This window comes from Podarcis gaigeae, assembly GCF_964106915.1.
Source record: "Podarcis gaigeae genome assembly, chromosome: 2".
In the NCBI taxonomy this organism is placed as follows: domain Eukaryota; kingdom Metazoa; phylum Chordata; class Lepidosauria; order Squamata; family Lacertidae; genus Podarcis; species Podarcis gaigeae.
Genome location: NC_139679.1, coordinates 112,927,825 through 112,943,480, shown reverse-complemented (window position 1 = coordinate 112,943,480; position 15,656 = coordinate 112,927,825). Strand labels below are relative to the sequence as shown.

Below are 15,656 nucleotides of genomic sequence, written 5' to 3'. Positions count from 1 at the left end.
CAGCCCCTCTAGATGGTCCAGAAGGATGTTATGGTCGATGGTGTCAAAGGCCGCTGAGAGATCCAGCAGAACTAGGAAATAGCTCTCACCTTCGTCCCTAGCCCGCCGGAGATCATCAACCAGCGCGACCAAGGCAGTTTCAGTCCCATGGTGAGGCCTGAATCCCGATTGGAAGGGATCCAAATGGTCCGCATCCTCCAGGCGTGCTTGGAGTTGATTGGCAACCACCTGCTCGATCACCTTGCCCAAGAATGGTAGATTTGAGACTGGGCAATAGTTGGCCAAATTGGCCGAGTCTAAAGATGTTTTTTTAAGAAGCGGTTTAATGACCGCCTCTTTCAGCGGGTCTGGGAAGGCTCCCTCACAGAGGGAAGCATTCACCACCCCGCAGAGCCCATTGCTTTTATCAGCCAGGATGGGCAATGATCAAGGAGACAGGTGGTCAGTTTCACTTGTCCAAGCAGCCTGTCCACATCCTCGGAGGTAACAGATTGGAATTGATCCCATGTAACAGGACCAGGTGGGACGCAGGTGGCGCTGTGGGTTAAAGCCTCAGCGCCTAGGACTTGTCGATCGAAAGGTCGGCGGTTCGAATCCCCACAGTGGGGTGCGCTCCCGCTGCTCGGTCCGAGCGCCTGCCAACCTAGCAGTTCGAAAGCACCTCCGGGTGCAAGTAGATAAATAGGGACCACTTACCAGTGGGAAGGTAAACGGCGTTTCCGTGTGCGGCTCTGGCTCAGCAGATGCAGCTTTGTCACGCTGGCCACGTGACCCGGAAGTGTCTCCGGACAGCGCTGGCCCCTGGCCTCTTGAGTGAGATGGGCGCACAACCCCAGAGTCTGTCAAGACTGGCCCGCACGGGCAGGGGTACCTTTACCTTTACCTTTAATAGGACCAGACAGTACTCTAGCACTCTCCCGCTCCGGCCCTTATCCCACGGTGGAGTCTACCTCCTTCTGAATCTGAGTGACTTTATCTGCAAAAAACTTTGCAAAAGCATTGCAGGAGATCTTGGGGTCCCTACCAGGTCCCGGTGGTACAGGTGGTTCCGATAGATTGTGAACCACCTGAAAAAGTCTCCTGCTGCTGTTTTCTGCAGATGCAATGGAGGCGGTGAAGAAGGCCCTCTGCGCCGTCGCCATTGCCACTTGGTAGGCTCAACGTTGAGCTCTAGCCCGTGTCTGGTCTGATTCAGAATGAGCTTTCCTCCACCAGCGCTCTAGCCGTCTCAACAATTGTTTCATCACCCTCAGCTCAGGGGAAAACCACGGGGCTGTCGGGGCTCCATGCAATCGGAGAGGGCACTTTGGAGCCAGACAGTCAATAGCCCTGGTTAACTCCGCCTTCCAGCGTGCCACCAGGGAATCAGCTGAAAGGCCATCAACTTGGGATAAAACATCCCCTACCACTCTCTGGAAGCCAATTGGATCCATTAAGTGGCAGGGGCGGACCATCCGAATCGGTCCCACCTCCCTGCAGAGGGGAAGGGTCGCGGGGAAGTCCAGTTGCACCAGGAAGTGATCTGACCATGGCACTTCTTTTGTTTCACTCTTAGTTAGTGTCAGATCACCAACATCCGTAGAGGTAAACACCAGGTCTAAGGTATGTCCGCGGCTATGAGTTGGGCCAAACTTATTCAGGGACAGCCCCATGGAGGCCATGCTTTCCATGAAGTCCCGAGCGGCCCCTTGTAAGGTCGTGTCGGCATGGATGTTAAAATCCCCCAGGACAACCAAGCTAGGTGTCTCCAGGAGCATATCCGCCACGACCTGAAGCAGCTCGGGCAGGGAATCCTTGGTGCAGCAGGGAGGTCGTTACACCAGTAGGAATCCTGTACTGCCCCTATTGCCCAAATTCCAGAACATGCACTCGGAAAACTGGGTCTTCCCAATAGGACGCCTGGTGCAGACTAATGATTTCCTAAAAATCATTGCAACCCCCCCCCTCCCCACCCACATGACCTGGGTTGCTGTGAGTAAGAGAAACCTGGTGGGCAAGCAGCGGCAAGGACAGGCCCATCTGCTTCATCCAACCAGGTCTCTGTCACACATGCCAGGTCAAATCCTCCATCCACAATCAGGTCGTGGATGGCAGTGGTTTTATTCATCATTGACCTGGCATTGCACAGCAACACTCAGGTCATGTGGGTTTCCCTTGCTGATTCCAGTATCCTTCCGGTCAGGACCAGACCTGGAGGCAGGGATAGTCCTCAAACAACGACTAAGCCTGCCTCCTCGGTAATGAGATGGTCTGGTCTTAGCATAACTCCTCCTCCTGCCCATGATCACTGAGATCGGGTGTCCCAATACATCCCCCCCCCTGTGGAACCTGCCCCAGCCATTCTATTGGCTGAGGCCCACTCCCAGGCAGCCCTGACCCTTCCCCTTAAAAAGCAAAATACAAACTATATAATAACTTAACAGAATAATAAAAATAAAAACAAAGCAAGGAACAATAGTGCTAAAATTAAACTACTCCCCACCCTGACTAAATGCTTATCCCACCCCAAGCAAAAATAAAATAATAAAATAATATAATATTATAAAAACCATTTAGTAAAGGTAAAGGTACCCCTGCCCGTACGGGCCAGTCTTGACAGACTCTGGGGTTGTGCGCCCATCTCACTCAAGAGGCCAGGGGCCAGCGCTGTCCGGAGACACTTCCGGGTCACGTGGCCAGCGTGACAAAGCTGCATCTGGCGAGCCAGAGCCGCACACGGAAACACCATTTACCTTCCCGCTGGTAAGCGGTCCCTATTTATCTACTTGCACCCGGAGGTGCTTTCGAACTGCTAGGTTGGCAGGCGCTGGGACCGAGCAGCGGGAGCGCACCCCGCCGCAGGGATTCGAACCGCCGACCTTTCGATCGGCAAGTCCTAGGTGCTGAGGCTTTAACCCACAGCGCCACCTGCGTCCCTCCATAAAAACCATTTAAGATGCTGCAAATTAAAAGGAATAAAGGAATGATTCCTTTATTCTTCAATGATAAACATTTACTGTTTTATTCACGTTCAGATGTGAATGGTGTTTCCTTTCACAATGATGTCTTTATTAATACAAAACTGCAAAACAACAACAGCAGCACAAAATACACAAAACAGAAGTGTTGCTGAATGTTGAATTTCCCCTTCTTTGGAAATAACTGTAGACTTTTTCATATATAGAATTCTGGAAACTCCACTGAGTATTAACAAAACAGGAACAATAAAACTGAAACCTCCTTTCCGTGAACCTCAAATTGGTAAGCGGCCACATCTCTGTTCCTGCCGAGAATGAATAAGCTTGCACCACTTCTTGTAATTCACTATTCCAAACTAAAATGAAAAGCTTCGCTTTTTTTCCAGTGAAAGGGCAATTTGCCAGTCTTTACCCTCCTTCATACTTACTTTATTGGGAAAGCCACTTCCGAACTAGAGAGGAGGTGGGGTTGCGGGCTTCAAGCCCCTCCCCACACAAGCGGGGGCTGGCGCACAGCCCCTGCGATACTAGGGGAATCCTCGGCTGCATCATTCCCCCCCCCCAGCCAGCCAATTGGCTGGTCCAGGGGGCGTGGCCCGCCCTATTTAGGGCCTGCGCAGCCAAGGACCGCCCTCTTTGGAACGTCGCGCTCCAGCTGACCGGGTTATGCAGATCATAAGGGGAGGGGGGAAGGAAGCACAATCACCTTCCCCCAAATCGAAGGGAAGTCCGGTAAAGGATTCTGGGGGGCGTGGCCTCGTCCTAAGCCTATGGAGGTGTGGGCCAACGGCGCACCCCCAAGCGGTGACCCCGGGGGGAGCTGCTAGTTGATGTGCCTCAGCAGGACTCCCCCTACTGGTGGTTAACTCTTGCCGGTCTTCATGCAAGCGGGCTGAAGCCGGTTAGCTGATAGGACCAATGCCTAAGCCAATACCCCTCAATTCCTGTAATCAATAAAGTTGTGGCCTAATTTGACCCATTAACCTTAAACTCTGGTCTCTTGTGTCTTTATTTCCCGGGGGGGGGGGGAACTCGCCACACAAGCTCAGTCTTGTATGCCATGTCCCAAATTGAATCAGTGCTCAGGGGCGCCGACTTATAAAAAATATTGGGGGGGGGGGCGTGGCCCCATACCGACTTATAAAAAATATTGGGGGGGGGCCAAGGCCTCCAAACTGCTGCTGCTGGGGGAACGAAAGGGGCGAGCCCCGGGCTGCCCCAACCTTAAGTGAACCTGTGAGGGCCCGCCCTTTGCGGCAGCCGATTGGCTGCCGCCGTGGGCGGTGAATATTAATGAGCTAGGGGGAATCCCCGCTTCTCGCTGACGCCAGCCCCGCGAGATTGTTGATGGGTCGAGAGCCCACAACCCCACCCCCTCTCTAGATCGGGAGTGGCTTTGTTTTAACTCATTACTGAATGTATTTTAAAAGGTAACTATCGTCAAACAAGGAAAATAAAAAATACCAACATAATTTTGTGATTTTACAAAGCATAATATAACTAATAATTTTCTCAAATTATTGGGGGGGCAGAGCCCCCCCAAACGAATTTTTGAGGGGGCTCGGGCCCCCTCAGGCCCCATGGAGTCGGCGCCTATGTCAGTGCTTCATTTGGGTTTTTTGTTGTTGTTTTTATCGTTGAGCCCTTACCAACAACAGACTCGCACAAACTACACATCAGGGTAGCAGAGCTGTAGTGTGGTTGACATCCCATCGGCCCCCGAGAGAGCAAGAAGGGGAACAATGTGGTTCCCCAAAACAACAGGAGGCCACGATCGACATTTGCTCCAAGACAGACAACTTGCAGGGGGGCAAGGGGAGAGAGAAAGAAGAAATTGGTGGCTGCACATGGCGGCAGTGACACAGCATGTCAGAATCCGTCCATTACAAACTCCCTGTAAAGTGGGGGGGGGGAGCACTTAGAGTGCTGAACCCTTTCCCCATCACACATACAACCTTCCCTGCCAAAGGCACTTTTGCCAGACGTCCCCCCCCCCCCAATGTAAGAAACCTACACTGGAGGGTAAACAGATGGGAGTTTTTGGGGGGGAAGGAGGGGGAAGAAAGTCTAACGGGGTGGGTGGGAAGATGGTCCAATGCCTTCTTTTCTTCCACCTACCCCTCCCTTGCTTTGAAGGATTTGTCCCAACCAAGTGAGTTTTGCTACTGTCAGATGGGTCTTGATTACACCCAAGGGCAACCTCATCTCATTGCCCCACACTGAGCCAGGAGCAGACCCCCTCCCCAGAGAACGCAGCATTGGTGAAAGTGAAGATGATGCTGTGAGAGTCGGCATCAGAAGAGAGCACTGATCTGTTTTAATAGTTCACACACACATGCATCCTCTTGTACCAGAACGCCGCCAATTTACAGGTTGTATTGCTGGACTGGGGCAATGGCCCCAGGGATATTCCAGGAGCCGTGGATGGGTAATAATCACCAAGAGAAGTCCGAACGATAGCCCAGATCCCATGTCCAGCATTCAAACTGTCCATATTGCATCAGCCTGCTGTTATCTGCAGCTTGTCTCATCTTTATAAACACTGTTGGGTCATTTTTAGTAATAGTTGGTATTACTCCTTGCAGTCTATTTACCAATATCGCTGTTAAGATTTTTGCATCAATGTTTATCAAAGAAATTGGGCAATAGTTGGCACATTGCGTCAGGTCCTTGCCGGGCTTTGGAATAACAGTAATGTAAACCTGGTTGAATAATGTCAAGATGATTCCGTCTTTAAATATCCCATCATATAACTGATATAATTTAGGTGACAGGAGATCAATATACCGTATTTTTCACTCCATAACATGCATCTGACCATAAAACACACCTAGTTTTTAGAGCAGGAAAACGAGAAAAAATATATTCTGAATCACACCTTGGGAGGCTTTCCTTCTCCCCACTTTTTTCTCCCCCTCCCCAAGCAGCACAGTCCCATTTTCCAGCCTCCTCTTCAGTGGCGTAGCGTGGGGGGTGCAGGGGGGGCCGGCCGCACCGGGCGCAACATCTGGGGGTTAGGGTTAGGGTTAGGGGGCGCAAATTACTTGCCTTGCCCCGGGTGCTGACAACCCACGCTACGCCACTGCTCCTCCTCTCCATCCCTTTTGCCCAAACTCCTCAGGTGACGCCTGCAATTTCTCCCCTTCGCTGCTGCCTCTCCTTTGCCCTCTACCATGACTCTCCACTCACAGCAACCTACCTCCTCTCCCTTCACTCAGCTTCTTGGTCCCCCTCTTCTCCATCCTCTTCCTCCCCTCTCTCAGCAAACAGATTGCCTGCTGCTCCCAAACCTTCCTGGGGCTTAATGGGATGGGGGAGGCTTTCGGCAACCCGGGAGGGCGATTCGGCTCCAGGGACCACACATTCGCTCCATAAGATGCACAGACATTTCCCCTTACTTTTTAAGAAGAAAAAAGTGTGTCTTATGGAGCGAAAGATACGGTATGTTTTATACCATTCCGCTGACGATTCCTCTTCCACTTAGAAACCTGGGACTCAATGTCTGTGCGTTGAGTCCGGCCATTGGCTCACCTAGCTCAAGTGATGCCTTGTGGAATATCTGAGGAAGCTGAATATTTGAGATTCCGGACAGGCAAAAGAGAGAACTTCACAGTCAAACAATGGAAGACGCTTCCCCAGAAGACAGCGATGGCCACCAACTTGGATGGCTTTAGAAGAGGATTAGGCAAATTCATGGAAGAGAAGGCCCATCGATGGCTAGGAGCCGTGACGGCTGTGCTCTGTCTCCATGCTCGAGGCAGTAGTACGACCCATGAAACACGTTGGCGACTAATATACACACAATAATTACCAAAATGATTATGCATTCTTTATCAATCTTGTGAGAAAAAGATGCAAACTTATGCAAAGCCGCAGAGACTTGCGAACTGCCCAACCTAAGATGAACTTATAATGCCTGATTTCAATGGATTTTTCAAGTGCTTAACTCAGTCTTTTGTTTTCTCTATCTTTTTAGGTAAATTCACGAAGATACCAACAAAAGGTAAGTTCAATGTTCACAATACCAAGAGATGCTAATGAAGTTGTAGAGACAGGGTGCTGGCGTTTTGCACCTGTTTCGCCCTGGCAGTCCAAATAATCAAGAAGCGGCTGTTCACCCCCAATGGGGCCCTTTTACTGGGGCCTGCAGGTAGCACACTCCCAAAGTAGTTGTTGCATGAGTCGTACTACTTCTATCAGCAGAATAGGTTGCAAACCACTTCAGATTGTCACACCGGTGTAACCTTGTCAAGTGTAAACGTTCTTGCGCACTGCACCCGTGCTCACTTTTTGCACCCCTCTCCAATCTAACCGAAACCTGCCCCATTTTACGTGTAATTTGACAAACCTGCGCCACTTTATACCACCCAAAACCTAAGGTATAAAAAGCTCCAAGTTACTTTTGTAACGGGTTCTATGCTGCTCACCTGTGGAGAACCCAGCTGCAACGGAATAAAAACAGGATCACAGCTTAAAGCTGCCATGCTCTTCTTTTTCTTGGTTGTGGTAGTCTCTTGACTTTTCAGGCTACTTAGCAACCCATGAGGGGGCCCTGATGCTCAATTGTATTTTTACACAACACATAGGAGCCAACTTCTAGAGGCTGAGGTACCGTCACAACCCTCTATAAAATATTTGAGAGGGCCAGCCCCCACCTTGATGGACATTGCCATTGAAATAGTGTGTGTGTCATATCATGTGATATATATATATATATATATATAATTATATATATATATATAAATATATAATTTATATATTATATATTATATATAATATTAATATATTATATATAATATATTATATATAATATAATATATATAAATATATATAATTTTCAACAATCATTTAACATAATTTCATATCATACAATTTTTAGACTTACATCAATCACATCTGAAAATTTTCTAATCTTTTCCACTTGGTTTACATTTCTTAATTTCCCTATTACTTTTAATTATCTTAACTAACAACTCTCTTCGTAACCATCCTTGCAATATTTCATATTTCCCTCCTTACAAAACGTCTTATAGTCCTACTAGCATAATTTGTTGATTACAATTGCTTTTCAAATATTTGTTTTCAAAAATTTGTTGGAAGCCTCCCAGAGTGGCTGGGAGGGGGACCCAGCCAGATGGGCGGGGTATGAATAATAAATAATTATTATTATAATTATTAAATATTTCACATATTTATTCCAGTCTTCCGAGAATCTCTGGTCACGCAGGTTTCGAATCCTTCCTGTCATCTTGTCCAATTCTGCATAGTCCATTAATTTCGTCTGCCATTCTTCTTTCGTCGGTAATTCTTCCTGTTTCCATTTCTGGGCCAACAATACTCATATCATGTGATTGATTATGTGGAGTGGGGCTTACTGGGCCCCCAATATTTTATTCAGGCTGGCACCCCTGCAACAACATACACAGTGGGGTTTGTGGGTGGGGAAGCTCCTTTAACTCAGCAATATGGTTGTTCTCCTGAAATAGAAAGAGCTCACAGCCGCTCTGTGATCAGCCTCTTCCCCATATGGGAATGAACAAAGGGGTGGAGAGCCCCATCTTCCCCTGCAGATGTTTGTAGTTGCTGAGGAGTCAAAGTCCAGTCCTCCTTTCCCCCCCTCGCTTATCAGAAGGCACAGCTGAACCTGATCTTTCTCCCAATCACCAAGCTCAGCACCTGGGATGAGCTTTCTAGCCTGAGCCCAGCCATTTCACTTCAGAAGCAAACCCCAGTTGAGGTCAGGCTACTTTTGCCTTTGCACGTAGCATTTCAAAGGGCTACAGATTAGTTGGTGCAGAACAGCCCTGGGTGACTTTCCAGGGGCTTCTTTTGGGAAAAAGCTAAGCTGCCAGAAAAGAAAACAGGAACAAGAAGAGTTCAGGTAGGTGGGGCAGATATTTGAGAAGGAAGAGTAGAAAAGAAGGGCAGTGTGTGTGTGCGTGTGTGTGTGATGGTGTTTGTAGAAGGAAGGTGAGTAAATTTACAAAAAAAGCCAGTGTTTTAGGAGCAAGGTGGCAACTCGGTTCATTCAAAGCACCTCGTCTTGCATACCTGTTCTATATCCCTATTTTTGTTTCCTTCTTAACCAACGTTTAAGCTACACTGTTGCCCCCGACATATGGCACCTCTCATGAATGTCAAAGGTATGCTGGTTTGGTGTGTTTTGGGGGTGTGTTTTTGGGTGGAGATTTCCTTTTTCATTCTACTTCTGATACAATTTATTATTATTATTTTATTTTATTTATTTTGAAACATACAAATGCATACATAATTAACTAATACATCCATTGACAGCTTCTGAAAAAAATCAAATATCAAAAAATTAAAAACTATACATCTCAGCGCATTTATACTTCTGATACAATTATTTATTGGGACGGATTCCCTCCACCCTGATCCTCACGGGTGATTTTTGCCTGGGCAATCTTCCATTAGGAATCAGTGGGGACCACAATAAATCTGGTGGATCTTTTGAGCAATGCATTCCCAATTTACAGTAATTTTAACTAGGCATTACTCCCTGAAGTTTTTTGTTTTTCTTCAACTCTTCCAATCCTAGGGGTAATATAAACCTACTTACTGTTCCTTCTCTTAAGTTAGCTGAACTAGAGGAGGGGGCGGGTGGAAGGGGGATAGTTTCCTTATATTTTATTTTAAATCCATGCTTTATTAGGTGCCTTAAACCGCTGGTGTAAATAGTTATACATTTCTGCTCTTCAAAGTATTGTCATAGCCCCATTGTAACTGCTTAATCCATTGTTTTGTACTTGTGTTTTATATATGAAGTGCTGTTTGTTCTGCATCATGTTTTCAGTGTTTCAAATGAATGCTTGCGATTTTTCTCCATTTGTCTAGTCGCGGGTAAATTTTAAGTTGACTTTCATTTTGATATGTTTGTGGCTCTTTGCTTGCTCTCCCTATGCTCACTGAACCAACCGAATATGGACTGAACTCGGAAGCTATTTTCAATAGTTATTTCTAATTTGCTCACTAGGAATTAACTCTTCCCACTTTGTTTACCATCTTGCCTGATGAAGAGTTTCCAAAACTTGCAGCCTGATAAAAGCACCCCTCCTATTAGGGCTTTTGATATTTTTCTTAGGGGCCAACATGGCTTATATTTCAATGTTGTCTAGGGTTCCCTAAAAGGGACGCAGGTGGCGCTGTGGTCTAAACCACAGAGCCTAGGACTTGCTGATCAGAAGCTCGGCGGTTCGAATCCCTGCTACGGGGTGAGCTCCCGTTGCTTGGTCCCTGCTCCTGCCAACCTAGCAGTTCGAAAGCACGTCAAAGTGCAAGTAGATAAATAGGTACCGCTCCGGCGGGAAGGTAAACGGCGTTTCCATGCGCTGCTCTGGTTCTCCAGAAGCGGCTTAGTCATGCTGGCCACATGACCCGGAAGCTGTACGCCGGCTCCCTTGGCCAATAAAGCGAGATGAGCGCCGCAACCCCAGAGTCGGTCACGACTGGACCTAATGGTCAGGGGTCCCTTTACCTTTACCTTAGGGTTCCGTATGCTGCTATTATTACTGTTATCATTTTGCTATCACATTTGGAATTTCAGAGAACAGTCCATTTCAACTTGCAGCACTAACCCATTTTTAGTATTAGATTAAGTAAATCTCTGCCTACACAATAAAGGTTTATCTACACATTTCTTTCAATGGGAGGGAACTGCCCATCGAGTGTTGCGAAATGAGAAAAGGGAAACTAAAGCCTTCGTTACCATTTCAGGGAGACACAATGGCAGAAGGCAACCCAGTCCAGAACCTCTGTGAGGAAACGACATGCCCCATCTGCCTGGAGTATTTCAAAGACCCAGTGATCGTAGACTGCGGCCACAATTTCTGCCAAGCATGCATCACCGAGACTTGGGGAAAATCAGATGGAGATGCTTCTTGCCCCCAGTGCAGGGAACCTCATCAGCAAAGGAATGTCAGGCCCAACCGGCAACTGGCCAGCATTGTGGAAATAGCCAAGAAATTCAGCCTTCAGATGGCCAGAGGAGCGGAAGCGCTGGGAAGGTTTTGCGAGAGACACCAGGAGCCCCTGAAGCTCTTCTGCGAAGATGACCAAGCCCCCATCTGTGTGGTGTGCGACAAATCCAAGGAGCACAGGGACCACAAGGTGATCCCAAAGGAGGAGGCCTTTGAGGAGTATCAGGTAGGAGATGGAAAGTGGGAGGGTATGAGGAACGGGGGACCCATCCATCTGCTTCCCTTAAGTGTCTTGACCCTCGTTGAGCATCCCAAGCAAATGCTGTAAGGACATAAGGAGAGTCCTGCCGAATGGAGCCAAGGGACCATTAATTCTGCATCCTGTTCTTACACTGGTCCACCAGATAGATGCTTATGGGAAGCCCTGGAGCAGGAAACTGAGTGGGAGCACAATCTGCCCTCCTTCAGTTTCCAGCCACTGTTAGTGGAATCATGCTGCCTCCAACCAGGGGCTCATGCTATGTGCTCAATATTGTGGACACCTGCAGTGGCGTACGAAGGGGGGCGGAGGGGGCGGGCCACCCAGGGTGCCACCTGGAAGGGGGGGGTGATGGCCTGGGAATCCAATTCAGAGGCTGAACCGGAGGAATCCCAGCCTGCACAGGAGTCCCCGCCTCCAGGGCCGGCTGAGCTGGGGCAGGGTCTTGGATCTGAAGAGCCTGCACCTGTGCCAGAGCCTCAGGAGCAGGCACCAGGTGATTCCACTCTAGCTCCAGAGGTGATTAAGGACACAGTACCTACAGGTGCTCCTCTCCCAGCCCTGCCAGAGGAAGGAGAGTCTCCCCCTGGGTCCAGTAACTCCCCAGCCTCTCCTGAACTGCAGAGGCTTAGGGCAGAGAGGCGGAGGGAACTGGTTTCTCCCAGGAGGAGTGCTCGCCTTAAGGCCAAGAGAGGCGGGTCTCCTGGGGGCCGGGACCGCCCCTGGCCTCAGAGCAGATAAAGGCCAGTCAGCCCAGTCCCAGGTTGTGGGAGCAACGTTGTTGAGTACCTGCTCCTGCCCGGGCCCACACCTGACCCTCCAGTGTTCCTGTCCCCGCCTGGCTTCCTGCTTTGGACCTCGCCCCGCTCCTTGTGAACTGTTTCCAGGCTAGTGACCCAGGACCGGACTTTGACTACGCCAACGGTAACCTTCCTCCCGGGACCAGCACAGGGGGTGACAAGATTGACCGCTGCCTCCCCTCAGCTGTGGAGCGGCGAAGAGCATGCGCACAGTCAGTATGGGCGCTGCTCGCATGGGGTCCGTACAGGCATCTGATCGGGCTGCCGCGCAGTTCACCCCACCCCTCAGCGTACCGCCCCGGGTGACGGAGAGGGTTCCTCCACCTCCAAACACCTGTACAAAGTTTGAAGGAGGGTTGCAATGTGCAACCTTCACAACCTTTCCTTTCCCCATCCCAAGGGCCGAGAGAGCTACCACAGCAGCTTTATTTATATTTTTTAAAAAATATAAACTGCTTAAAGGGTTTATTTTGTTTTCTGCAATTGGGACATTCCTATTTTCATCACAGAAATGTTGGAGGGGACGTCACTGTTTTCACTGGGGAAATGTTGGAGGGTATGGAATAGGATGTCCCTATTTTTATCGGAGAAATGTTGGAGGGTATGAATCAGGTGGTGTATAAATTTCATGAAATAAGTAAATAAGCAAAATACTGCATTTTCCACTCTATAAGACGCACCAGACCATAAGATGCACCTAGTTTTTGGAGGAGGGAAACAAGAAAAAAAATATTCTGAATCCCAGAAGCCAGAACAGCAAGAGGGATCCGGCTTCTGGGATAGCCTCTTGCTGTCCTGGCTTATGGGATAGCCGTGTGAGCATCTCCCAGGCAGCGGGAGGAAGGCTCAGTGGCGTAGCGTGGGGGGTGCAAGGGGGGGCTGGTCGCACCGGGCGCAACATCTGGGGGTTAGGGTTAGGGGGCGCAAATCCACGGGTTAGGGGGCGCAAATTACTTGCCTTGCCCCGGGTGCTGACAACCCACGCTACGCCACTGGGAAGGCTCCCCAAGAGCCGCGCTCCCTTTAAAGAGTGAGCGGAGCATGTGTGCAGCTCTTTAAAGGGAGCGCAGAGCAGAGCCTCCCGCCTGCATTCGCTCCATAAGACGCACACACATTTCCCATTACTTTTTAGGAGGGGAAAAGTGCGTCTTATAGAGTGAAAAATATGGTAATTTAGAAGCATAGCATGAACAGCGGGGTGGGGGTCGGGGCAGCCTGGGGCCTAGAGTCCTGAATATCAGACAGAGAGGTCTTGAGCCACTGGGCCTGAGGATCCCCACCAATGTCCCCAGCTCTCTTCTGTCTTTGTGTACTTGAACCTTGAACTGACATTGCAAATCCTTTTTTAAAAAAGATCTCTGTCCCAACAATGAACTCAAATGCCTCCTTCTTTTCAGGATAAAATCCAGGGTCATTTGGAATTCCTGAACAAACAGAAACAGGAAATTCTGACTTCTAAACTGAGTGGGGAGGCTGAAAGCCAGAAGCTGCTGGTAGGTACTTGACTGTAGAGGCTCCAGTATGTTTATACTTCCAGGATGAGGCCTTAGTTCTGAGCGCTGGGATGTGAATAGATGCTATTTATCCAGAGCTATTTTTCTGGAAAAAAGAGGTGCCAGAACTCACCACAGACGCCTCCCTTGTTCTCCTGTAATGGCAATGGTGCCCACCTGAGAGGTGCCGGAACTGAGTTCTGGTGAGTTCTGGATTTAAAAAAAGCCCTGGATATATTTATTAGATATTACCCTTCCTTCCTCACATTTGTGGTTTCAGTAGAGTGCATCATTTTGCAGCTTAGAAGGGAAGCTTAGATAAGCTCCTTTTAGTTTAAGTAATCCAGAATGCTTTAAGACAGGCTGGATTTTCCTGTTGTTTCCCCCCTTTTAAAAACTTAAAATAACAACAACGTCTCATAACAAGTACAAATAACATTTACACACTCGGAATACTTGCTGAAGGGTAACAGATACAGCAGGTTTGTCAGGCAGGCTTAAAATGGTAATTCAGTTACAAAGACGTACTTAAGTCTAGCTTAAAAATGGAGCCTGAGCATGGAGCTCAGACTTAGCAGATAGTCTCATACTCTGTTGCCGGCATGGTGATGTAGAGCAGAAAGCAAAAGTGTACTCAGGCAGGCAGTGGGAGTGTCTCTCAGAGTCTTCTCTAGCAAACTTACAGGAAAACTCTGAGATTCATCTCCTTTCATGTGCCTAGCTAGCAAAACATGAATTGGCCTGTGCCTCATTTACACAGTGTCCTGGATTTAGTCCCACATTTGAATGCCTGATCTACCCGACCCACAACAATTTTTTCTGCGCATCCAAGTTGCTTGGGCAGTGAGAAGAGAAAAAATAGAAATAGGAAAAGCTATTGCCATAGCTATCTCGTTGCCATAGCTATCTCGCTTTCAGGCCAAGGGAGCCAGCGTCTGTCTGCAGACAGCTTTCTGGGTCATGTGGCCAGCAGGAATAAACCACTTCTGGCTCAACCAAACACTGTGACAGAAACCAGAGCGACACATGGAAATGCCATTTACCTTCCTGTCAGAGTGGTACCTATTTATCTACTTGCACTGGCGTGCTTTCGAACTCCTAGGTTGGCAGGAGCTGGGACCAAGCAATGGGAGCTCACCCCATCACGGGGATTCAAACCGCTGACCTTCTGATCAGCAATCCCAAGAGGCTCAGTGGTTTAGACCACAACGGCACTCATGTCCCTATAGCCCAGCACCCTGATGGTGATATAAATGCTGCTTCCCTGGCCATCGGGTTGATCACTGGATGCGTGTGGAAAAGGCAAAAACCTTAGCTGGTTGACAGGAATCAGCTGGCAGGAGGCTATGTGCCTTTGAGAGAGTAAGGTGGCCACATTCATATTTGACCACACCCACTGCTGGCATGCAAACTTTGGAAGCTAAGCCAAGGATGAATGCTGCCCCTGAGTGAAAAAAAATAGGCCAGCTCTCTCGTTAATCCTTTAAAAAGAACTGAACGCAGCAAAGCCACCCCTTCTTCTTCCCACTTTAGCCAGGCTCCACCATCAGAAAGAAAGAAGTCGCATCTAATATTATTATGGGTGTGCAACGGAGCCATGCAGTCTGCCCTGATTCCCCTAAGGTAGTCTGCCTGCTCTCTTCAGTTGCGGAAGAAGCGCTGTCCCGTTGCCAGTGCTGAAGTGAACTGCCGCCCCAGTCAGTTTGCGTATGTGAAATCAGGGAAGCACCTAAATATATTTGACTGGCCCTGACTTTCTCATTACAGAAGCGGACGGAATCGGAGAGGCAGAAAATCGTGGCCGATTTCAAGCAATTGCACCAGTTTCTGGAAGAACAAGAGCGCCTCCTGCTGGCTCAACTGAAGGAACTGGACGATGGGGTTAAATCCTGTGGGGACCAACATGTTGCAAAACTCTCTGAGGAAATGTCTTCTATTGACGACCTTATTAAGGAGCTGGAGGAGAAGCAGAAACAGCCAGCGACTGAATTCTTGCAGGTAAGAGTTGACACAATTAAATAGTCCAGTTTGTTCTGCAGATAAAGGTTGTACTCCCAACCACTCTGTCTGTTGGTTTATAGAAGTATATTCACAGTAGCGATGTGCACTGGCCACACATTTTGTTCAAAACTGTGATTTGGAGCTTCATCAAACTGCATGATTCAGGTTTGATAGAAGTGGATGGAATTTGCAGGCAAAGCCGCTCCTGC

At 48.6% G+C, this 15,656-nt stretch overlaps 1 protein-coding gene across 4 annotated transcripts in view; it reads left to right on the top strand.

Annotated features, from left to right (window-relative positions):
* The first annotated feature begins 8,669 nt into the window (after positions 1-8,669).
* LOC310837709 (zinc finger protein RFP-like) overlaps positions 8,670-15,656 on the top strand; it is a 34,903-nt gene continuing 27,916 nt past the window's right edge. For 2 of the 4 annotated variants that reach the window (XM_083724718.1, XM_083724716.1), the window contains exons 1-4: positions 8,702-8,838; positions 10,692-11,120; positions 13,351-13,446; positions 15,214-15,444. In XM_083724718.1, coding sequence (XP_083580844.1) covers positions 10,701-11,120; positions 13,351-13,446; positions 15,214-15,444 — 747 coding nt within the window. In that variant the 5' untranslated portion in view covers positions 8,702-8,838; positions 10,692-10,700. Of the gene's footprint in view, positions 8,839-10,691; positions 11,121-13,350; positions 13,447-15,213; positions 15,445-15,656 lie in introns of all 4 variants that reach the window. The other 2 variants (XM_083724717.1, XM_083724719.1) reach the window with 2 other exon arrangements.